The 23,409-nt window shown below is 51.8% G+C and overlaps 5 protein-coding genes across 5 annotated transcripts; 2 read left to right on the top strand and 3 right to left on the bottom strand.

The window, feature by feature from the left end:
• Window positions 1-1,668: 1,668 nt before the first annotated feature.
• On the bottom strand, window positions 1,669-3,216 carry BDV17DRAFT_301552 (glycoside hydrolase family 71 protein; the record flags this gene model as incomplete). The annotated part of the gene is made up of 4 exons (XM_073764280.1): window positions 1,669-2,230; window positions 2,282-2,413; window positions 2,462-2,990; window positions 3,079-3,216. 4 exons carry the CDS (start codon window positions 3,214-3,216, stop codon window positions 1,728-1,730), a joined length of 1,302 nt encoding a protein of 433 aa, XP_073618827.1. The 3' UTR covers window positions 1,669-1,727.
• A 1,236-nt stretch (window positions 3,217-4,452) lies between these two features.
• Window positions 4,453-14,317, bottom strand: BDV17DRAFT_255774 (FMP27 family protein). Its single transcript, XM_073756973.1, has 3 exons — window positions 5,442-14,317; window positions 5,283-5,383; window positions 4,453-5,233 (listed from the first exon to the last, which is right to left on the bottom strand). The coding sequence occupies exons 1-3, from the start codon at window positions 13,905-13,907 to the stop codon at window positions 5,179-5,181; spliced, it is 8,622 nt and encodes a 2,873-aa protein (XP_073618826.1). The 5' UTR covers window positions 13,908-14,317; the 3' UTR covers window positions 4,453-5,178.
• Window positions 14,318-14,512: 195 nt separating this feature from the next.
• On the bottom strand, window positions 14,513-15,769 carry BDV17DRAFT_255771 (uncharacterized protein). Its single transcript, XM_073756972.1, has 4 exons — window positions 15,679-15,769; window positions 15,479-15,592; window positions 15,307-15,423; window positions 14,513-15,246 (listed from the first exon to the last, which is right to left on the bottom strand). Exons 1-4 carry the CDS (start codon window positions 15,749-15,751, stop codon window positions 14,927-14,929), a joined length of 624 nt encoding a protein of 207 aa, XP_073618825.1. The 5' UTR covers window positions 15,752-15,769; the 3' UTR covers window positions 14,513-14,926.
• Window positions 15,770-16,450: 681 nt separating this feature from the next.
• BDV17DRAFT_280049 (alpha/beta fold hydrolase) lies at window positions 16,451-17,474 on the top strand (the record flags this gene model as incomplete). The annotated part of the gene is made up of 3 exons (XM_073759822.1): window positions 16,451-16,813; window positions 16,881-17,231; window positions 17,301-17,474. The coding sequence occupies 3 exons, from the start codon at window positions 16,451-16,453 to the stop codon at window positions 17,472-17,474; spliced, it is 888 nt and encodes a 295-aa protein (XP_073618824.1).
• Window positions 17,475-18,879: 1,405 nt separating this feature from the next.
• BDV17DRAFT_301546 (uncharacterized protein) lies at window positions 18,880-21,818 on the top strand (the record flags this gene model as incomplete). Its single annotated transcript, XM_073764279.1, has 4 exons — window positions 18,880-19,658; window positions 19,706-20,168; window positions 20,215-20,687; window positions 21,424-21,818. 4 exons carry the CDS (start codon window positions 18,880-18,882, stop codon window positions 21,752-21,754), a joined length of 2,046 nt encoding a protein of 681 aa, XP_073618823.1. The 3' UTR covers window positions 21,755-21,818.
• Window positions 21,819-23,409: the final 1,591 nt, after the last annotated feature.

Genomic DNA, 23,409 nt, shown 5'->3' with positions numbered 1-23,409 from the left:
TTCGTTCTATTGATTGCAGCCTGCATTTTCCTGTACCGGTCGGTTGTCTCGAAATGCAAATAGGGGATACACGTCCAGATGTGCTTCCCCACTCCCTGACATGTAGGCCGGTAGAAGCGAGAGTGAGGGTATTGACCCCGATGAGCATGACTGAGGCCTAGGTTGCACAGTCTTTTTACGTCTTTCACATCTCCGTGCGAGTGAGCCCATCTCATTAAAAGTGCCTCGACCCACGTAGGGTTGTTGGCAGTGATATGGATCCAGCGCAGTGCGGTGGATTGGCCATCGGAGACAGGAGAGGGTTGAGGAATAAACCGGCTGAGTAGCTGAGAAATTGTCAGAATCCTCAAGTCCAGCCTTTGCCCATCTTCGCCAAAGTCGGTGATAGTGGCCTTGAACATTTCGCATGCTTGAGACTCATCATCACTGAGTGATTTCGTCTCAAACGATGGAAGAAGAAGATTCGCAATCTCCATCTCTCCGAGTTCCGCGGCCAAAAAGAAGGCGTGGTCTCCAGAAACATCTCGCATCTCAAGGTCTTTTCTCTCCAGGAGAGCCTCCACAACTTCCACTGCACCGACCCGGATCGCTAGATGAAGGGGAAAGATCCCGTTCGACGTCGCTTTATTGACCATCGCACCGTTAGCTAGAAGGAGTCGAACCGTCGCTTCATAGTATCGATTGCAAGCGATATGCAGGGGTGACCATTCATCATTCCGCGTCACGTTGGGGTCAGCGCCATGTGCCAAAAGCATTCGCACAATATCACAACTCGCGTGTTGAGTAGCGATGTGAAGAGCGTTACATCCGTTGGGGTCAGCTGCGGCGAGCGACGCTTGAAGACCGTTACGCTTTTGTAGCAGCTTCCGCACAAGTTGGGTGTTGTTCACCATACAAGCAGAGTACAGAGGCGTGCAACCAAATGCATCCTGGCTATGGACCTTGCGGGCATATTGGAAGAGCATGTCCAACGCTTCACTATCAGAGGTAATCTGCCATGAATCATTGCCAGCTAGAAGATGCAGTGCGGTTTGTTGTCTGACGTTTTCGGCATCTACATCTGCACCGCGGGCAATGAGCAGATGGAGCATCTGAAAATTATTTCTGAAAACGGCCATTGAAACAGGAGACCAGCCCTCCCAATAAGTGCCATCTTGTGGGAAGCTATTTACGGGAGCCCCAGAGTCAAGCAGCAGCGGAACGACCTCGTTATGGTCGCCAGACAATGCATGCAAAAGCGCGGGTAGCAGATCTTGTGGTGAAAGCGCGCTTTTACCTTCGTCTAAAAGATATTTTACCGCGTCCACATGGCCATGATGAGCTCCTGTGGCTAGCCCGGCTCCCAGCAACTCCCAGAACGCAGCGGTCGAGCGCGCCTGCTGTAGGGTCGACTTGATATCGTCCACATTGTTGGCCTCCGCGGCGTTCTGCAAGTGCTGGGTAAGGCTTGAAATTTCCCTGATGCGGATAGCAGACTCCGACTCCGAATCTGACTCTGATATAGACATTCCCAATAAATCAGTTTGAAGTTCAAGTGCATGAATTTTCCTTTTCCTCCTGCGGAAGATGTGTGAGGTTGTCAACTCGGGCTAGCCCCTCTGCACTAAGAGATAGCGCCAAGGCTGACCACAGCAATATACCAATATCCATGTTATTCAACAAACTGCCTAAAGTATACTACACTTTGAATTCAAATACAACAGCTCCACCCACGCGCGCTCGCTCAGTTAAGCGAAGGACCCAACATAAACATTGAAGTTATAGAAATCGCAAGTGTCAACAATATCCAAACCGCCCTCACCTCCAAGAATTTCCTGGCCGTTGCGGCTAACAGAGAACGACTGCGCGCCAACGCCCATGGTGAAGTTGGTCGTCACAATGCCCGCATCAATCTCAACTTCAACCGGCTGTTGGGAGCCGCTCATGACAGTCAAAGTAGCCGGCTCGGTGAGCAGCGTGGTGACGAAGACGCTATCAGAAAGCATATTGATTCCGTTGGGCGGTCCCAGCGGATCCCTCGAGCAAGTCACGCCCTTGGGTGTTGGCCTGTACCAGTAAACAAGCTCGTCGCGCTCCACAGTGGGCGTTTTCTCACCGGCCTTGTACGCAGCGATGTAGGGCTTTGAAAGGATGCGCCAGGCGTCGTGAGGGAAGTCCTTGGTCCATTGTGCAGAGCCATCGTCGGAGTGAGCTTCGGAGTAGGGGCCGATATAGTGGGATTCGCCGTAGTCTGCAGAGTTAGTTCTGTTCTCTGGGTCTATTGTGAGATGAAAGGGCTCACCATTCCAGGATATGATCTCGATAAGCTCCGGCTGCATCTCGAGCATCTGCTGCCAGCGTAGATGAGGAAGGTCCTCGCAGATGAAGACCCAGTTCTTGGTATTAAAGTGCGTCGAGAACCACGGAGAAACGGCTACTCCATCAGCATTTCGACAAAGAATGGAAAAGATAGGTAACTCACGAGCCATATACACTTTACCATGTTGATTACGAATATACCGATCATCCCAAATCGTCGTCATCGGACCCTGGATGATACTATTCCCCCCATCCGTCGGCCAAGCATACCACGAGAAAGCCCCATCAATGTCCGTATTCGCATTCGCCAGCCAATTCGGGTCCTGCAAATTCGGCACCGCAAAGATCGGATGATTCACTGCGGCCTTGACGGGCCCCCAATTGAAACTGTCTCCGACAAAGGTACTCACCAGCGCAGCGCCATTATACTGGAACTGGCCGGGGTGATCTGCATACGTCTGCATAATCGACGTGATCCTCGCGGTATCGCCGTTCGACCAGTACGCGAAGTCGAATGAGATGAAGACCTTGAAGTCGGTTGCTTCGGCGGCTTCGTACGCGTAGGCTAGCTGGTCGTCTGTGTACGAGTCGATGCTGGCGCAGTTTAGGGCGAATGCGTCGATGCCTGTTTCTTTGGCGAGCTCCATGTCGACTTTCCAGTCGTCGACGGTGTAGTTCTCGACGATGCCGACCTGGAAACGAAACGTGATTTTAGTTTCGCTTCGCGGAGGGGAGAGGATGGGCTAGACATAGACGGCGAGCTAAATTCGTTTGACATACCATGAAATGTGCCATGACATATCTGTTCGAGCCTTGACGGGTGGTAAGTTGGTTACCACTCTGCGGCAGAGAGAGAACTGGAAGGGCATTGACTAGCACAGCCAGTGCTGTGCAGCAGCGACCAAATACGTTCTTCATTTTGGGAAGCTAAACTCGAGTCGTCTGAGTCTGGATCTTGAGTTGAGCAAGAAGACCACCATGATGCGAATCTCAAACTCATTATATACTCGATCGAATTTACTTCCTTACAACATCCAGCAACGAAGATAGTAGCACCTCGCTGTTCGGTGAAAATGGTCGCTCGAAAGTACGCATCGCCTGACCTGTTAGGGTTGCACCCGACTAGACCGTGGACACGAGCCAGCCTACCCTCCCAGAACACGATGAGCCAGCCGGCTTTTGTCCGCCTAAGACTGGGAAGGAGTGCGGAATTCAGTACATTATTACCCCGGATTCAGAGCGGCAGATTGGAGTTATTATATTATTAGACACAGCCTCCGTCTTTACCCCGGATTTACATGGTGTAAGCGTTATCGAGTTCAGGCTAGGGCGCAGCGAAAAACGTTTTATCAGAGCCGTCGGACCTTGCAGAGTCCTAATACTGCTTTTAATTTTTATTATCACGACCTGCCAGACTTGTCTGGATCGAACCGCCCTGTCATGGCTCCTCGAATACGCCTAATTCGCGCTGTCGATGCAGTGCACTTGATTGTTAGCCCTAGTTCGAGTACTACGTGAGCCCAAGGATAACTGTAAGCCATCTATAGCACAACTTCATTCTGGCCTCACCTCGCTACGAAAACAAACTTATTTGCCGGGGCCCGGGCTATAGTTATGGCTGTGATTATCCAATCCGATGCCCCGTCTCGCTCTGCCCCGAGCTCAAGCCGATCTCCGCGGCGGATCTACTTTTCCTTTACACATCCTCGCGCCTGAGACGGTGGACAATTGGTCTCGGCATTCTTGGGCGAGCTTGGTATTGACTGGATTGCCAACAGCCAGCCCCTTAAGGAGGTATTCATGTTTATGCCCTCACCTTACATGTACTTCTCCTGATGACACCGGGAGCAAGCTGCCATGCCACTGGTTTCCTGACGCAGGTGCGCCCATGTATTTCTACAGATAAAGGAGCCAAAATGAGTAGGTACGTCGTGGCGCCCGGGCGAGGATCGCACCTTCCCAAGATTTATGGCTCGTGGCTGTGTTTGCAGGGAAAGAGCAAGCGGCTAAACGCAGTCGCTCCTTCCTAAGAATATCAGAGGAATGTATGCCCTGATGATGACCACTAGTACTATAGCCAGTTGCATTGGCATACTAGTAGCCGCCTCCGCTTGTACGACGATCTAGCGGAAGACAGCTAAAATGGATTTGCGTAGGTACTTCAACTGTCTAGTCTAGTCTAGTCTGACATTTCCGAGGTCTATCAAGTATACCTCGAATTCGGAAACGCTTCGCTCATTGAAAAGAACGAAAAATCAATTCTATATACATGCCTAAACCTAAAGAGTAACAGAAAGCGAAAATCATGGTATACTCCATCCACCATACACACGGTGTATATATGCATATCCGACAAGACACCACAAGCCTGTCCAGTTCGATCCAGGCACCCACCAACCAACCAACCACCTAAGATAAGGTAACTATCCAAACGGACAACAAACCCCTTGCCGTAAAATATTTTAAGAAAGCCCACGCGCCAAGCCAAGCAAACCAGACGAATGCGACCTAAGACACCGAACCGTGCGAGAAAGAGACATGGGCTTAAGGGCGCGGGAAAAGAAGATTAGACATGTATGTAAAATGCCGGAAATAGAACAGTGTATGAAGAAGCAAGAGAAGAGAAGACGACAACGCTAATATGTGGGAAGTAAAAGCAGCAAACGGAGACAGGTCACATAATATGATATGTACTCCGTTCGTGGCGGATCGTAATCCGAAAATCAATAGCAGCAGAAAATCTGATGTCTGTGTATGTTTATACCGCCTTCGCGATAAGGGTATCTTATGGTTGTTGAATGTGAGGAGTGATTGTGGGTGGGAGGTATGGCGGGTAAAGAGGAGGGTATTTTAGCGCAACTGTTTGCGTAGTGTAATAAATCACTTCCGACCAGGAATGAGCTTGCGGCCTAGGTTGCGGATCGTGGACTTCGAGCTATGCACTGGTCAGTGACATGCTTCCAAAGGTGCTGGTGTAAACTTACCTATCCTCCGACCCATCTATCTTCCTAGCCGTCTCGGAGCGCGAGATCGCGGTGCCCGATGTCATAGGTCGTGTAGGGGGATTGACAATGCGACGGGATTGCTATACAAGAGAAGTTAGTTATCAATGAGCTGCATTACCAGAAAGACAAAGTGCTTACCTCCCAGCGAGCATCCACATCAACCTCGCTTGCAGAACGCGAATCAAATAGTGCACTCTGATCCTTACCGCTGTACATGCTTGAGCCCAGGGAATTTGACCTTGCAAGAGGAGACGACCGGTGCGACTGCGGCTCCGAGATGTACCCGCTGCTGGAGTCTCCGCTGACCATGCTGGGGCTCTGACCGTTTTCAGAGGGCGGCGCAGTATCCTGATGGTCATCCAGCAGCTGCGATGAATTGGCAAGCTCGCGGTAGCGCCGCAATTGCTGCTTTGAGGGGCGGTGGTGGGAGAATTTATTGCCTAGGATAGCAGGTGCGTGGGAGATGAGGGCCTTGACGACGTCCTTCTTCAGTCGCAGTGCGAGGTCAAGGTTTGACCACGTTTTGTTTCGGTAGTCGAGGATGGGTAGCCGGAAGACAAAGTCATGGAGATCTTCGATGTTGTGCTCTGCTCGGCCCTTGTAGCTAACGCAGAGGACGACATCGTGGACCCGGACGTGGGCAAGGGTCATGTAATTTGATGCGCGAGCCATCATTTGGGCGAAATCATCGACACCCTTTTTGCCTTTGCCGCTTCTGTGGCCCATGATTCCTAGGCCGAACTTCTTGCTCTTCTCCTGTTCATTGACATTGGTATTTGAAGATGAGAGCCCAGTGGCTTGCCGTGATAACACCCGGAGACTGTCGGCGGATTTCTTCTTGATCAAGGCGTTGGAAGGTCGGGATTGAGGAGACTTCTCCTTGTGAATGGGCGTCATGCTAAGGCCTCTGAGGTTCGTAGGTCGCCGTTCGAGCCGCGGGTTCTCGGACAACGACATTGTAGGCTGGAGCCTTAGCTCAAGGGGACTAGGGCCCTTTTGTAAATCGTCTCCAGATGCGTCACTGTGTTCAGGGAGGCTGGAAGTAGAGACTTCATGGGCCTCTTCGTCGGAATCGGAATCCTCCAAGGGTTTGACGTTTTTGATCATGAAGGGCGAGAAGCCGCCATTCTCAAAAGCGTTCGAGCCGACATTGGGGAACATGTACTCAAACACCCTTTGACCAAGCTCGTGTTCCAATTGAATTTTCAGAGGGAACAGCGACACTTCAAAGTCATCTACGACGGGAATACCGGCAACGGCCTCAAGCATATGCCACTTGACCTTGATCATGCAGTCATCCGGCCCCTCTAGCGGTCGGGCCTGATCGAGATAAGGTACAATGATCTGAGGGTACACTGCATCCGGCAAGAGGTTCAGACCATACATTCGCTCAACAGAAACTTGGTTGTGGTTCGACCCATCGCTATTATCAGTGCGGTCGTATTCAGCCTTTCTCAACTGGAATTCGACCAAGGGCTCCGACTCATCCTTCATCAGGTGCCAAACGATCTCAGTGGCCGAGATATTCCAGCGCAGGAGACCGGTCGCCCCCGTCATGGTGGGTTCAACCTTCCGCTGTGAGGTGGTAATTGCCTTCATCAAGAAGAATAGTTCATCTTCACACCTAGCAATGTCCTTCTCTAGAATCAATCGATCCTCCCAGCCACGTTTGTCCAGGTACTTAGCGTGGATCTGGAAGTGATCCTTGATCTCCTCCAGTTGTCGGATGCGTGATTGCAACTTGTAGACCATTTCGGGAGCGCCTCTCAAGTCACTAAAGTCAGATGTAAGCATGATCCGTTCGAGACGCTCGTTGCGAACCTTCTCAAGAGGTTCACTGTAGAGAAGCAGGTCGAGAACAATGATATAAAGCGTGTAATACTCTGCGGAATCACAAATGGCTCGAAATTGAGGAAAGTCGACGCTGATACTATCCATCCGCGTTTCTTGGCCATCGGGATGGCCCAGCTGGTCTGGCTGTCCTTTGGCGACTTCGTCGTTATACTTCAGACGAAGGTTGTTGTATTTGTCAAATCGCAAGCTGGCGGAGGTCTTCTGAATAATCCTCGAGAAGCCGAACGGGTTCAGCTCGAAATCAAACATCGCCTCAAGCGTCAACCATGGCGGCCAGGCAGAGCCGGGAGCATTGCCGTATTTGTTTCCAGCGTAGAACTGCAGATGCGTCATCAAATTCTTCTGAGTCGCAACGAAGAACTGAGCACCATCCATATTGAGAGTGAACCGACGCTGAACAAGACCGCTCACATCGTCCAGGACGCGCTCTTTGTCCATGATAGACACAACCTGGAGCTGCATGCCCTTTGCAGCGACAAGAACCACCGACTTGTGATTCTTCTCGCTTTGGAGCTGGATCTGAGGTGCGATGAGTCGCAGGTGATAGCTATTTTGCGCTGTGAATTCAGGCGATATACTCTCACTCGAATCAGATCTGACATTGGGCACATCTTTCTGCTCAGGAGGATCTTGATCTTCTGCATTGACAAAGCGCTTGGCGTCGTGGAGTAGTTGCTCAATGCGATCCTCAACGCTGTCGTCATCTTCACGGTCAGCTGAAGGCCGTCTTGACGAACCCCTGAACATCTTGGAATAGCTTCCCTGGTTCTTGCTCTGTTCTTCAACAATATCCAGAATAAACTTGACAGCCCTCCGAGACATGTAGTAGACAAATCCACGTCTTTGGCTGACCTGGTGGATATACCGGAGTATGATATTCCTTAGCGAGTTGTTCCATTTCAGCTGCGTACTGTGGATCAAGAACCGGTTGTTGAAATCATTGTTCAGATCATCGTGGGGCGACGAGTAGAACCCATCAAAATCGGCTTCTTTGCCATCGCTCGCTGAGTCTGAGTCGGCATGGCTATCAGTTAGGTATGTGTCGGTGCTCTTGTCCCGGAAAAGTTGTCGCTCCAGACGTTGCAGGCCAGCTGCTAGGAAAGCGCGTCTTCGGGCAAGCGATGACGCCTGTCGAAGGTATTCGCGGTGCTGAACTCTCAGTTGTTCGTTGTTGTCCACATCCCTTGCCATTTGTAGCTCCAGATCACCGATCGCGTGAGTGCATTCCTGTATCTTTGTCTCGATAGTAACAAGACGGTCCCTGATGAGATCAATCTGTACCCGGCGAGGCTGGTTTCTGTCGGACATCACACAGTCGTGAGTATCCTCTTGGCCGAAGTCACTGTATCCCGGTTGACCAGGTGTAATTTCTCCATGGTCCGTTTCCCTGAAGTACGTAAATCGAGGAGTAAAAGCCAGAGGCAGGATCTTCGTCCGAGGATTAGACTCCTGCGGGAGTATCCAATCAAGCTCGACGAAATCATCCATATCAACCCAGTCAAGATTGTGGTCGGGAATCGTAAACCGCGAGAGGTCAGCCGGTGCGACCGGCTGCTGGAAGGAAGATATAATGTCGTCCTTCCTCTTCTCGAGATCTTCAATGCCTGTCCCCTCAATACTTGCCGAGACAGCTCTAAAATCTGCCGCTTGCAGGTCCAGTTCCGCTTTGTAGATTCGTATCACACTTGCCTGGGGCTGTCGAAGCCGGCCTTTGGACGGTGTCTTGATTTGCTCGCGTCGCTGATGCACATCCAGCTTCAAGCTGTCTAGTCGAACCTTTATTCCCGTAGCGGTGACGACATCTTCTGCATAATCTTCAGGGTCCTTATGCTTGTAGATGTGGGCAACAAAGAGAGGAGCCAGAAGCAGCTTGTACTTGATAGTGGCCAAGTGACGATTGAACTTCTTGTTCGTCTTCGTGATGCCAGGCCACAGCCGCCCTTGGCGAACGGGCAATGACATGACCCCCGAGAAAAGTGACCACCAGCTGTAGAAGTGGGTGAAGAACCGAGGAGTCAGATGAACGGTGTTGTAGCTCGCAGCTGGCTGCTCAGAATCAGAGCTCCAGTTTTTGCTAGATGGAGCAATGATGGAGACAGAAAGATGAATGTGATTGCTCCGGAAGCCGCGGAACGCGTCGTAATCCTTGCGCTGCTCGGGGTCGATGTAGATGGGGTTTTGCAGGATTACATCGTAGTGAGGCGTGAAGTCAGTCGAGCGATCCCCAAACTCGTTGACGTTGCGTTCGAAGACCAAGCCCGCTGCCCACTTCACGTCTCCAGATAACTTCATGACAACCTTCTTGAAATGAGCTGCATTCTTCAGGTCGCTTGATATCGACGAGGCTTCAATGTCTTCGGAGGTAGCTTCAGCCAAATATCTCGCTTCGTGGCTGTAGTCGGGTATGGCGAGGACGTATTCCCCGCTGGTGACGCTCATGAACTCTTTCGGATCGTCACTCGTGTGGATATTCCACTGAACATCCTTGCGCCAGCACATCACGAAACCGCAGCCGAACCCAGTCACCACGTACGGATCACGAGAACCCTTCAGACGAAGATGGACATCGCCATCCTCTTTCCATTTGACGCGGATCCGCGAGTGGAAGCTCAGTCTGATCTTGTCCCAGAATCCGACCCTCTCAGACGGGTCAATTTCAACCTTGGTAAAGCCTTCAATGATCTTCATCATGTCTTGAATCACAGGCTGATATGACTGACCCCAAGATATGCTCGTAGGAAGATTCGTGTTGATCTCAATGACGGGGTCGGAATACGTCTTGACCGGGCTGACGGATCGCCACACGTCGAGAAGGAAAGGCGGGCTCGTCGTTCCATCGGAGAGCTCAGACGCAGGAACGAGTTCAACGTTCACTTTTCGTGATGACTTATAATCTCGATACTCCTCGGCGATGACAAAGTTGGTTCGAAGTGACCAGCTAGGTAGTCTGGGTGATTGCCCAGGGCGCAGCGCCGGGATATGCAACAAATCCAATGGATAGTCTCTCAGACTGACACGAGCCTCACCCATGTCTAATTGGAAGCTCATCGGAATAAGCAGTGCATACCTTGTAGACGTGGGTATGCCTTTGCCAATGTTATACAGGAAAGAAGGATAGTTCTCCATAGGGAACGTTGGCTTGTCAATGACCAAATTCACATCGCTAATCAAAGCCGCCATAAGAGCGGGTCTGTTCGGGATGCAGAGCACAGTTTCAGTTTCCTGTACGTCTTCTGGAGGCTCGTCGGCTCCCGAAAAGAGATTTCGAACTTCTTTGATGGAAGAACCTTGGAATTGCAAAGCAGCGTCGATCTTGGCTTTCCAGCTTCGGGCATTGTAGTGTTGGAGGCGGTACCAGGCAGTTTCCGATGACACCTTGGCTTCGCTAGTAAACGAGCTGACACCTTCGGTATCGTAACGGTATTCTCGCCCACGACCGCGCTTGCCGCCCGGTTCATCGTCTCGCGGCTTTGGATCTGCGCTCTTGCTCCTGCGTGTGTCCGAGCTGACCCGTTCACTGCGCAGCGTCCGATGGCTGGAGCGAGTGCGCAGCCTGGAAGAGGCTCGCCGTTGATCGTTCTCCTTGAGCTTTTGCATTTTGAGCGCAAATGCGTCTTCTCTAGCCTGTCTCTGGCGCTGTTCGATAAGACCAGTTCTATAAATGCAACCAAGCTTCCACTCGAACGCATCGTCCTCCAACTCGAAGAGAAGTGCCTTGCTTCGGAATGAGATTTTCGGAACTTTCTTCGGTCCCTCTGGATCCCTCACTGACACAAACTCTGTTGTATGATTCTTCAGTCGGTGATGGAGCTGCTTCAGCGCCTTTGATGTATTGATCACGTTGTCGAAGATGCGATGCATGATCATATGGTGAGGTACTCCTATTCTCATGAAATCCGTCCAGATATCGATTGACTTATCCTCCACCAGTTCTCGGCCACGTTTCATGTTCATTTTTCGGAAATCGAGACGGAAGTTATTCATGCTGACTATCCTCGCCCAAACACCCTTGAGCTTGGGTGCCTCCGCATGCAATCGCGCCAAGTGGGCTCGAACATACGGAGCAGAATGGCGATGACGTCCGGCAGTAATTCCGTAGATCTGAAGCAGCATCGGCGGATCTGCTGGCATAAATGTCTTTAGTTGCAGTACAGTAGCTTTCACGTCTACTGTAATCAGCTCGCTCCTATGCATAATAGGGCGAGGAGAAGAGGGGGGGGGAAATTCGCTCCCGTTTCTCTGATGTGACGCTTGCTTTTGGGACAGAAATGCCTTTTGGAGTACTGACAAGGCAACGCTGAGGCAATAGTATCGGTAGAGTGAGTACTGAAGGTAAATTCCCTTGATGACGGAGTTGATGTGGAATAGTGGCCCGAGGCGATCACTTGCTGTGCTGAGTGCAACCTCGAATCTTGGAAAAGAGAGGAATGGCTCGGACTCCAGGTAGTCTTCGGACTCTATGACGAAGCCTTCGAATCCACGAGCATGAAAAGCCAGCCGTCTCCCGTCCGCAGCTCCCGCAGCTCGGGTTTGTTTTGGAGGAGACGTTGGATTGAACCTGAACGGTGACTCGTCGCCAATGGTGGAGTGACTGGGAGTTCGGCGGCGTACAACGCTAACAACACTTGGCTCTGATTTCTGGGCTCGGTAGTCGGCTGTCCACGACTGGAGCTGTAACGAAACACCTCGCGTCATTTTCGAGACACTCTCGTCGATCCCGGCAATCTCCAGACTGAACCCCGTAGCCTCGAATTGGAATCGGAGCAACCAAGCTGGAAGGCGCCGAAGAATACTCGGCTTTCTCTCTTCTCCCAGGTTGGCATACTTCTTCTTGGGTCGTATTTGTGCACGGAACTGCTCGACTACTTGTTGTATCCCGCGGTTGACCTCGCTGTTAACCATATGGGCCGAGAAAGTGTTCAAGGAGCCGGAGACCATAACGCAAACCTCTGGTGATGCGCTCAGTAGAATCTTCAGTTCCATGTTATCCGTTGTCAAGAGGTTATGTTTAATTCCAGAGGGTGTCTGGTAGTAAAATTTGTGGGAAGCAACTCTATAGATGGCGGATAGAGCATAGTGTGCACCTCCCTCAGACGAATGCGAAGATTCAACATCAACGGAGATAGAAGAGATGGAGGAGATCAGGAGATTGTAATCGTCTTCGGAGGTAGACGACTTTTCAGAGGTAGACGGCGAGTCCTGAATGGGAAGAACAAATCGGACTACCGGCTCATGAATGGAGAGTTTGATGTTCGCCTTGGGAAGCAATCGGGAGATTAGCTGGCCTCTGGCTCTTTTCTTTCCGCGAGAGTTTGATGCGTTGGATTGAGCCAGGCCCAAAAGCCGCGAAACGTGGCGGGGCTCCAGGTCAACCGCAGGAGAGGTGACGACTAAATTGGCAAACAGGATATTGGTATTCCGTTCTTCCGCGTTGAATCCGTCGTATGAGCTGATGGTCTTGGACGGAAGTGTCGTCTTGATAGTCGTCGTCGCCATGGGAATATACAGAATATTATCCGTTTCTCCCGAGCTATCGTCCAAGCTTACCGACAGAGAGATAGCCGCGAGGAGTGCTTGGTGGGCAATATCAGTTCGCTGAAAGTACATCCGATGCACCGGGCTCGTCTGGTCCATCCGGTGAAGATCAATGCCGATTTCATGGGAAACAATGTTGAGGTAAACGGAGCTTTGCCCAGGTGACGGGGACTGGACAGCTCGCGATAGCCTGAAGAAGCTCAGCGCCAGCTGAATCTCCTGGATACCGCGCAGAAGTGAGCCCGCAAACTCCTTAGAAGCAGTGACAGTCTCAACAATCGTCTCGTCTGTGCTTCCGGGCTTCTCAAGCTCTTCTACGTAGTCGGCAAAAGAAACTTCCTCGTCAAGCTCGGGAGTATCGATCTGGAAGGAAGGTTTCCGAGTCCGCTTGATCCGGGCCATTAAAAGCATCAAGTCATCGTAGGGTATATGCATCCTCCCGATTTTGAAAGCAACCGACGCATCTCGCAAGCCATCAAGACCTTTATGCAGGAGCCCATGGATATTAATCATAACGTGGTCCAGGAGTTCGATTGGCTCATTGCCCTCGACGGCAAGCTGCACATTGTGCACATTCAAAATCCATTCCGCTGGGCGCTGTCCACCGGACTCGCCCTTCTTTCGCCGAAACACCTTCCCTCGATCCACCATCTTCCGTCTCGTATCAACCGCCAACGACAATGTTCCAACCTGTACCTGCCCGGCCTCCACAAAATTTATCGTAGTATTGACGGCGACAATATCCACCAACCTCAACCAGTGGACCTTCCGGTGTATGCGCTTCACCCGCTCTTTGATGCGATTGAGCGCTATCCATGTCTTGTTCTTTCGTGCGGATACGGCATCGCGGTCTCCGTTCTTCGATTGAAGCGGTTCCTCCTCGGACTGACTGTGTGGCTCATCTGAATCCGACTTCCCCGCGGAGCTGCTTCTCTTCCCTGAAGCCGACGGATCCAGCGTCACCTTCAAGTCTGTAAGCCGCAGACTCAGCCATGTCGGTTGAGCGAAGGAAGGCGGATGCAAGGATAGTCCGAGTCCGCGGAGTTCGATTTGTACACCCTCCGTTGGCACGTATGCGATGCGGCGCAGGGAAAAGTAGCCTATTCGCTGGATCGATATCCCGGTCGCGATACGGACGATGGCGAAGATGAGGAAGGAGGAGAGGTAGAGGAGGAGGAAACCGACGAGGACGGTGGTCGGGTTGAATAGCGTCATCGTGGGCTCGCGGTCAGCGGGACCGATCTGATAGTGAATAGACAGGCTTCGGGGAAGTAACCATCGAGAGGGATCGACAACTGTTGGACTCTAGACAAGTAGCTTAATACAAGACTCTGTATGTATATCCGACGTCACTTCGAGAACATCCCGGAGCGAGTCCTGGCGCGGGCCACCTGGAGACAAGTCTCAATTAGGAGAACTCGGCACCGCAGACAGACTCGCAAGGGAAACTGGGCGGCCGTAAGGCATTCATGCTTTGGACGACATTAAGAAAAGAATATATAGTGAGGCGACGAGGCTGAAAGGAAGAGTGAGAAGAAGAAATTTGAAAATAAAGAGGGAGTGAAGTTGACAGGTAGGGATTGGATGGAGCCGGAGAGTTGGAAAGGGAGAACCGGAGATAGAACGATGGGCCGGAGCTTAGAGCCGCCACGCCGCCCGAACAGAATGTGAACATCAGCGCTGATTAGCAAATCAGGACAGCCCAGAAGAATGCCTCGTAAGGATAATCATGCACGGCCTGTTTGTCAGTCAATTATTCTTTGCAGCGCCCGAGTTAACTAAATGCGGAAAAAGTCGTTACAGGGGTCGATCGGTTGGCTCGGCACTCAATGCATGCAGCCAATGTGGTAACTGCGCACTCGACACTAGATGTATCCAGTTTCCATTGGTAGTCTAAATGATAGTGTCCATTGTAGCTCGTACTCATTACTCAATATTGAGTAGTAGAAAATAGTCTCGGAGCATGCGAGCACAACAAATAGTAGCTATCCTAGGGTGATCGGCGCATGTCCCGCGTCATGGAGCCATCCGGCTGGTGCCGCGATTGCGAACCACGATCTGCCCAGTGTCAGATGCCAATGCTCTGAAAAATTCGCTGTCGTAGTACATCGGCACCGGGGCACTGGGGTCAGGGTCTGAGACAGTCCGGTCCTTTGTTAACTTCTCCCCGTTGTGCTATGGTACCCGCGTGGCCGAACGGCCGCGTTCCTCAAAAGTCCCCGTCTTACCCGCTATCATCGCGTCTCCCGTCCAGGAGATTGAGAGGACACCTCAACCGGCGCATTCAGTTTAGCCTTCTCAAGCTCCCCAATCTTGTCGTCAATCAGAGCAATCTCCGCGTCGATACTCAGTAGCTTCTCAGCCAGTATCCCTTTGTATTCATCATCGGAAAGAGATTTGAGCGGAACCCACTTCGATTCGGCCATGCGCGTAAGAAACGGCTTAGAAGGCTTGTTAGCCTGCTCCAGCTGCCATTCATCAAGCGCATTGTACGAGACTTGTCCGACATAGCCCAGTAGAGAGAATACAATGAGGCCCGGCACAAGCCGGCCACCTGCACAAGGTCAGTCAAGAAACACGAGGCATTATTGTCCGAACGAGGGAAGAGACTTGCCCATCAGTCTGGTAACAGCGCCGCCAGCGACGCCACCAGAGACGGTGCTTGCATAGGTGCGTTGCTTCGAGGTTGCCTTGTTCTCGTAGTAAATGTCGAGAATATTGCTCCTCAGAACTAGGTCGCAGTTTAGCCGACTTATATTCACGGCTTCAGGGGTAAAGAAACTGACACCAAAAGGAGGTTCCACCAGCAAACCAGTGGATACCACGCGAGATGGAATGTATGACAGGATGTGGTGACCGAATAACACCTGAAATGCCGCCATAGACAAGACCAGCGCCGCCTGTAGTTGTTAGACAATCGCTCTATAGGAAGGCATGTAATGCTTCGCGAAGGAAAATCTCTAAAGCTTGATGAGGAATGACGCACCACTTAGGGCTCCCACTTTCAGAGAGGTCATCAGGGCATTGTGTTCACCATGAGAATATAAGCTACCACTCATTTTGTGAAAAGATTCCGCCGCAACCCATCTATGAGTTCTTGCGAACAGCAACTCGATCGATCGTTCTTTTGGCTGGCTGAACGGGGAGGCACGTGACTATGCACTGCTATGCAAGGTACATGCTTAGGTAAGCTTATGTATATCCCTCAATCAACTATGCTACCCTACCCCCATGCTCTAGCATACAACTCCAATTTTACAAGCCAGCGGCGTTAGAGTTAACGTCAGTCAAGTCGAGATCAGAGATGTAGTCCTTAATTTGCGGGTTAAGTTCTATATCGCACATTTGGATATACAGTGCTAATACGCCATTATCAAGACAGAACCGCGTGCAAGCTTTGTCAAAGCATGAAAATATAATAGGCACGACTTCTAACAGAAGAAACTTTATAATGACGACGTGCCGATCACTGTACATACTTGTTAAGGTTCTCCAGCTCAATACACCATCTTTTCAATTCGCAACGCCATTGGTATACAGAATAGAGCCCATCGACCCCATGGATTTCAGGCAGGAGCATCAAGAATTGGAAGCTCCCGAGGCCCACCACGGCAGATCCACCACTGACACAATGAAAGAAGCGAACCCCGCACATACGAGTCCATGCAAAAGCTCCAGCTCTAGATCTCGATTTCCTTCTCTTATCTCTCCCTTCTTGATTTCCGAGTCCTGACTCGGAGCCCAAACCCAACACCACCATGCCAAACACCAAAACCATCCGCGTCCCTCATCTGGGCGGCATCGATGCCGCATACCAAATGCCCCATGCTTACGACAGCACGAAGCCCACAGTCGTGCTCATCAACTCGTTCTCCACCTCCTCGGAGCTCTACCGCGCGCAGTACAGTGACAAGAAGCTGACGGATAACATAAACCTGTTGTCCATTGAGCTCCTGGGGCACGGCCAGACGCGCACGGCCCGCGAGCACTGGACATACTGGGATACGGCGGAGATGAATCTGCAGGTTCTGGATGCGTTGGGTATTGAGAAGGCGTTTGTGCTTGGGACGAGTCAGGGCGGTTGGGTTACTGTTATGATGGCGTTGTTGAGGCCGGAGAAGGTACCTATTTCACAACTTGAACTTGTCAGTAGCAGATCTGCCAAGTTAGGAAGCTGACGCATACTAGATCCAAGGAATTTTGCCGCTTGGGACATCTTTGGACTCGGAAACCGAGCGCACCAGAAGCCTAGGATGCTGGGATGGCAATGCTCTCCTCGCGCCCTTCGTTAAACAATGGACAGTCGACTCCGCAACTCCAGACTTTGAACCGAGCGACGAGTTCATCGTGGCTCTGATTAGCAGTGGCTTCAATAACTGCTCCGCTGAAGTTTCCGACTTCTGGCGCGCCACGATCAAGGAGAATTATCGAGGCGATGAGGGCCAGAAGCGAATTCGTATGGCTGCGACCAATCTCGCCGAGCGTGGTGGTTTGCATTTGAGGCTTCCAGATGTGAGATGTCCTGTGCTGTGGTTGCATGTAAGTTTTTATCCATTAAGCGGGAGTGAGTTGAATTGGACTGGGTGGAAGCTGACCCGGCGATGTTAGGGAACCGCGGATGTCGTTTATAGCGTCGCCAACGCGAAAGAGGAAATTGCGATGTTCACTCGGTCGTCCGAAGCGAAACTACAGACTGTGGAGGGCGGTGCGCATTTCCTTAGCTGTACGCATCCTAAGGCAGTGAACAAGGCGTTGCTAGAATTCGTGAACAAACATCGATGAGCGAAGAGCGCTAGATAGCCAGGGAGACTTAGAATCTACAGAGGGAACTGGAGGAATGGCAAAGGCTCGTTTGTTACACTCAGTTTGAGATGGTGGCCAGGGTCTGCGGACATTTACCCTAAGATGATAACGTCTAAGCACAACGTTGTAGGCACGAATCAACTGCGTATTCAGCCAGAAAGCAAAAAAGCAATGAAAGTTCCAGTATCAAAATGTGATAGGAGACTGCTTAGACCAGAATGCAATGGCTGATACTCGAACCTCCCTGGGGCGTTTCATTAGGGCTTTGTGTGGCAGCCAGTCAGATCGCACGCCGGGGGTGTACCTGATCAAGGCTGAGATCCGCCCCGGCGATAGGCCACTTGACTTCCGAAAAGCGAAATGCAACCACGGAGAAACTGCTTAATTAGAAATTTAGGTATGAGGGCGCCGGGGATCAGATCTACAATCGTCAAGCGAAACGGAGATGCCGTGGTCTTGGTTGAGCGTTGAAGTCTTGGTCGAGATAGAAATGGGAAATGGACACCAGGCCAAGCGACGATCAAGAAGATGCTAGCTTGGCTTCTATGCAGTAAGCCTCTTTAGGGAGGCCAATAGGGTGTCATGCTTCCGGTTATTGTCGCGTCATTGTCCAGTGACAGGGCTAGTCAAGGCCTTGACGAATGCTTACTGGGGATTATGCTCTAGGAGGATTGGTTGGTTACACATCTTCAAGACACTTCCTCCAACAGAGGCCAAACGGAGACATTGCAAACCTTCGATACTCTTCTAGAGGCTTTCTAGATGCAGTATACCACCTGCCCTTCCCTTACGGCGAAGCACTATGCTCATGGGACCTCTCCCACTCGTGCCCGGAACCACCAACCCGCGCCCAAAGAACAAGCATAGCCCTGAATATCCATCAACCTTGATAGGCCGCGTTTTGAACCGGGTGATCAGCCCGCAGAAAACTTGGGGATGACCATGTCAATAGTCGGGGATGATGCACCGTTAAGGACCAACAGCCGGAGTGCGGTTACACGCTGCCAGATGAGAAAGGCATCGATAACGTTTCTGACCGGAGAATTGCCAACCTTCTATTTGCGCCGTCTCCATACCCCGCTTTCTTGGCTGCTGTTGGTGGACTGTTCCGATGCGCGACGAGGCCGAACCCCGGAGGTCAGCAGTAGGAGTGCGGCATATACAACCCTCCCCGTGCGTGGCGCTGACATGCGAGCGGCGACAGGACCAAGGCAAGACCAGATCACGCTGCTGGCTTAGCTTGGCCTGGGGATGGGGTTAGTATTAGTATTAGTATTAGGGGCTGGGTCCTCATCTGTTGTTGGCGTTGGTGAGATTGTGACAGAACTCCAGCTTTTGTCGATGAACAACCCCCGATTTTTCTGTTCTATTGACCAAATCCATCATGCCTCTCACTCTTCCCTGCGATGCTTGCTCGTTCAGACGAGTAAAATGCGACGGCAAGAACCCATGTAGCACCTGCCTGCGCCGCGAGCAGTCGTGCACCTATCTCAAGGTCCGAAAGCGTCGCGGTCCGAAGGGGCCCCGGCGATCAACAAACGCCAGAGTCCAGGCCATGCAAAGGAATCTAGGAATTGAGAAGAGCTGTTCCATGCGTGAGGCCTCTCTCCCGGCGTCCGACGAGACGCCAACGTCGCCCGAGCTCGACGATCCCCTTCTGCCTCCCCTGCCTGTCCGACGGCGCATCTCGCTGTCGACTTACTACACCTACATCGACATCTTTCGGAGCCAGCTTTACACTGTCTGGCCGATTGTTTCGATTAATAGGTTGAAGGCGCAGTTAAGTGACTCGCAAAATACAGAGGCCTATGCGCTTGCTGCGGCGCTCTGCGCGGCTACGCTGGCTCAATTGCGTCTTCCGGGGCATACGAACGCGCAGGAGCCGATTCTTGTCACTTCCGCTGATTTTGTGAGGGAATGTACACGAATGAGAACTGGCCATGGATATCAAAACATTGCCAGTCTAGAATCGCTTTTGACGTCGCTCTTCCTGCACATGTACTACGCCAATGTAGATCAGATCCCTCTGGCCACGTTCGCGCTGCGAGATGCCATCACCCACGCCCATCTCCTGAACCTCGGACATGAAAGCAACAAAGATGCGCAGGTCGAAGAAAAGCAGCTGAGGCTCCGTACCTACTGGGTCCTCCTGGTGACGGAACGGTAATAGCCGATCACCTCGTCGAGTGATTTACAAGCTAATTGTGCAGTACCTTTTGCATGCAGCATGACCTTCCCATTACGCTTCAGACGATCGACGACCTACCGGTCCCAGTTGACGACGGCGACTCCGATCCAGCACTGCTAACGGGCTTCTGCAGCTTGGTCCGGCTATTCACACGGATTGACGGCCCTCTACTCCAAACGGCATATTTGTCACCACACCCAGCGTACTCCCGAGCCAAAATAGCAGATATCCAGGAGGCGCTTCTGACAGGTGCCACCAAAGATCCCAACATTGACGAGGTTCAGCGCGTGGATATCTGGATCACACTGGCCTGGCTGAGTTCGCTGCTCTGGCAGTACTCAGCTTCGCAGTTCATGCTCACGTCTGAATGCACATCCTCGGATGTCTTCTTTGCCCCCAGCTACCCGTTTATAATTGCAAGAAATTTCCTTTCCTTAGTCTGCGATGCGTCTCTTGACTCGGTTCGGCCTCATGGGTATGGCATGGTGTGTTTCCCCCCTCTGTGATATTGAGCGGCACTAAAGGACGCAGGAAATCAAACTGTTCCAACTGGCAAACTCGTTAATAGACGTCATTGTATATGTTCCGTCCCTGTCTAGGGCATACGATGGCTCTGACTGGGGACCGCGGCACGCAGTCGTGGCTTTGGAGCGCCTGCTGGACATTGTCGCCGGAGGGAGGTCCGAAAGGCTAGATAAGCTGCACAGTCGCATGGCCCAGATGGACTATACACCGACACCGATGAGGGCCTTATCAAGTGAAAGCACTGAATCAGACGAGAGTGAAGAAGGGTCGCCGATTGACGAGGAATCTAAACCTTTCGAAGGTGATGGCAATGTCTCGGAGAGTCAATGGTCTGAGGCGGGCAGAAAGGAAGATCTGCTGGTAGATTTCTCCTCTACCTACCCAGGGCCAGAACTTGTCTATCTTCCAGCTGGAGGGAATGGCGAGGTCTCATATGAAGTGCCCGTTGATATTCTCGCTCTCACCCACCCTTACCTCTCGTCATATACAGCGGGGTGCTCCGCCGCGTTCGAAATCGGACCACCAGCATCGGCGTTTTGCTAGATGTCCCTGCCTTAATGTTTTGTATGTATCTGTTAATGGTTGAGACCCAATGAGTTCGTTGTTATGTGAGATGTCCATATTCGCGCCTTGTGGCGCCTGTAGGGACCGTAAGCGGCGGTTATCCTCGCCGAAAATCTCGCTGTCACGTCCCTTCATCCAGTATCAGAACCAATCACTTTTCAGTTCGCTAGCCGCAATCCAGAGCGATTAGTATGTCCCTGGCTAAGATGATAACGCAAACGCGGACGCTTGACTTCCTGACCAAGCATACTGTACGTCTCGTGCAATTCGCGGCTCGGTGGCTCCAGTCACTCAATCTCCTATTTCCTTCTAGATTCAAAAGAGAAAGACTACCCAAGTGCTCGTCCGTCGAAACAAAACTGTTCTTCGGCATCTCTAAAATTTCTAATGCTACTATATTGCATTCATTTGCACCGCTTCCCCCCCTCCCTTCCTCCCGGTCCGAGAGAATGGAGCATTCTCGTGCAAACTCGGCGAGCTGGCAGTTGCTGATGCAGAATTCTTGGAGCCAGCGGGCATATTTTCTGAAGGGAAAATCAAAGTCTGTGCATGAGAGCGGGGGAAGTGACTCTTGATGATATATTTGAGAGGATTCTTGTTCTGTTATTGGCCAACTACTTAGTACCGTACCTAGCCCTTAACCCCTTCCAGCTCTCCACCACCACAACAAACCTCCCTATCAACCTCCACCTCCATCTTCGCAAACTCCCTCGCGCGAACCTTTCTCCCAAACAAGCAATCCACCTCTGCAAAAGTCCTCCCTTTCGTCTCCGGTAACCTAAAATACGCCCAACTCACCAAGCCCACATTGACCCCCGCAAAGAAGAACCCACTGCGCGCACCCCACCCCCAAGCCGTGGGATTCAGCATCCTGGGCACGATTACCCCGTTGACAATCATGGCAATATTATACACATTCCGCGCCAGCACGATTGTTTTACCCCTTAGTCGGGAAGACGGGATCTCGGAGACGACTGCGTAGCAGACGGGGCCGAGAGAGATATCGTATGTGAACGTGAAGAGGAGTAATAGGGAGCCGATTATCCAGCCTGATACCTCCGAAGTTGAACTTGAGCTGGGTGGTGAAGCGGGTGTTGCGAGGGACATAAACCCCACAGCAAAGAGGATGAGCATTAAGGCGAATAAACCAGACACATAAAGACTCCGTCTCCCAAACCGACCCATAAGGACCCACGAACATAACGTCCCAAGTATCCCGAGCACGTATTGGCCCAGCGACATGTTGAAGGATTGGGATACGTCGAGTCCGGCTTGTTGGTAGAAGTAGGTGCTGTAGCCCATGAATGAGGAGCCGCAGAGGGCTTGGATGGCCCATGTAATACAGGTGATTTCTGTTCTGCGGGCGTCTGTTGAGCGGATGCAGTCGGTGTAGCTTGTGGCATTACAGGCGAGGGTCGTTTGGGATTCGTGGTGGGTCGTGTAGAGGATTAGGGAGAGGGTGTTGTCGATGTCAATCTCGTTGCTTCCCTTCTTTACTCTTTCTTCATCATTGGCAGTGACTATAGTCGAGGTCAAGGCCGGCTCAGAGTTAGGGTCCGATTCAGATCTCGATCGAAGCCGCTTCAGAACCCCCCTCGCCTCACCAACCCTCCCCCTCCTCACAAGCCACCACGGACTCTCCGGCCCCAAATAAACCCCCAAAACAATTGGCGGGAGCCAAACCCACTGCAATGCGAACGGCACTCTAAAGCTCCAATCATCACGTCTATGCAAAAACCCACGCAACACCCCACTCGCAATCATCTGGCCGACCACCCAACACAGATTCACGTAGGTCGTGAGGTACCCCCTCAACGCGACGGGGCAGATCTCAGCTGCGTATGCGGTGGTCAGGGCCTGGAATACGCCCCAGGGGACCCCGCAGAGGATTTCTCCAACTAGGAGGGTGGGGAGGTTGCGTGCGAAGAAGAGGATGGATATGCTTCCTGCTAGGAATGTGCATGCGGCAAGCATAGTAACTCTATACCCGACCCGTTCGGAAACGAAGCCGGTTATGAATAGGCCAAAGATCTCGCCGATGTACGCGCCGTTCGTGAGGGCTGATTGCCAGGGTGCTGGGAGTTCGTACCGCTCTATCTTTGTTTCCCCATCCGCACCACTATCCCTGTAGACAGGGGATCCGAACCGCTTCGCGAATTCAGGAAACGCAAAGAACGATTGCAGGAGCGTCGTGTCGTACCCCTCCATCACTATCGCCAGGGAAAAGAGCATCGACCATGCGATGGCCTTGCGGTGGGTGCGGAGGGCCTGGGATAGGGTTAGGTTGTGCTCTTGGGCTGTTGCGAGGCGGGCTTGTTCGAGGTCGAATTTGAGGGAGCGTTCTTGGTCTTTCTCCCTGTGCTGGTTTTGGCTTTGGTGATCCACGTCCACGCTCATTGTGCCGCTAAATCTCCGGTTTAGTGTTCTATGATATTCTTCCGTAGGGTGTAAGTGCCGGGCTGGGTTTGTGATGGGGCCGTCTGCTTGTGTCGCTATAGTTGGATAGCTTTATGCCGGTAGTTCAACGCCGGCAGGTTAAGGAGACAGGGCTGTCTTGATAAAGGATCTGGAAATCTGGAGTTGGAATGGAGTAATCGGCCAAGAGAAGAGAATTGCCTTGGACCTGAGATTGATCGT

The sequence above is a fragment of the Aspergillus undulatus genome (genome assembly GCF_047715775.1).
Source record: "Aspergillus undulatus strain CBS 261.88 unplaced genomic scaffold BDV17scaffold_8, whole genome shotgun sequence".
NCBI lineage: Eukaryota > Fungi > Ascomycota > Eurotiomycetes > Eurotiales > Aspergillaceae > Aspergillus > Aspergillus undulatus.
Note: the sequence above shows the minus strand (reverse complement) of the source record. Positions and strands in the feature narration are given on the sequence as shown.

What these genes read in the sequence shown, in the direction of transcription:
- BDV17DRAFT_255774 (XM_073756973.1), bottom strand. Translation starts at nt 13,907, where the DNA reads ATGACGCTATTCAACCCGACCACCGTCCTCGTCGGTTTCCTCCTCCTC. An exon ending in ATGTGGATGCTCGCTGGGAG is followed by an intron (nt 5,384 to 5,441) that starts GTAAGCACTTTG and finishes TCTCTTGTATAG; the next exon opens with CAATCCCGTCGCATTGTCAA. An exon ending in ATAGATGGGTCGGAGGATAG is followed by an intron (nt 5,234 to 5,282) that starts GTAAGTTTACAC and finishes ACCAGTGCATAG; the next exon opens with CTCGAAGTCCACGATCCGCA.
- BDV17DRAFT_255771 (XM_073756972.1), bottom strand. Translation starts at nt 15,751, where the DNA reads ATGAGTGGTAGCTTATATTCTCATGGTGAACACAATGCCCTGATGACC. An exon ending in GAAAGTGGGAGCCCTAAGTG is followed by an intron (nt 15,593 to 15,678) that starts GTGCGTCATTCC and finishes TAACAACTACAG; the next exon opens with GCGGCGCTGGTCTTGTCTAT. An exon ending in CGCTGTTACCAGACTGATGG is followed by an intron (nt 15,247 to 15,306) that starts GCAAGTCTCTTC and finishes GACCTTGTGCAG; the next exon opens with GTGGCCGGCTTGTGCCGGGC.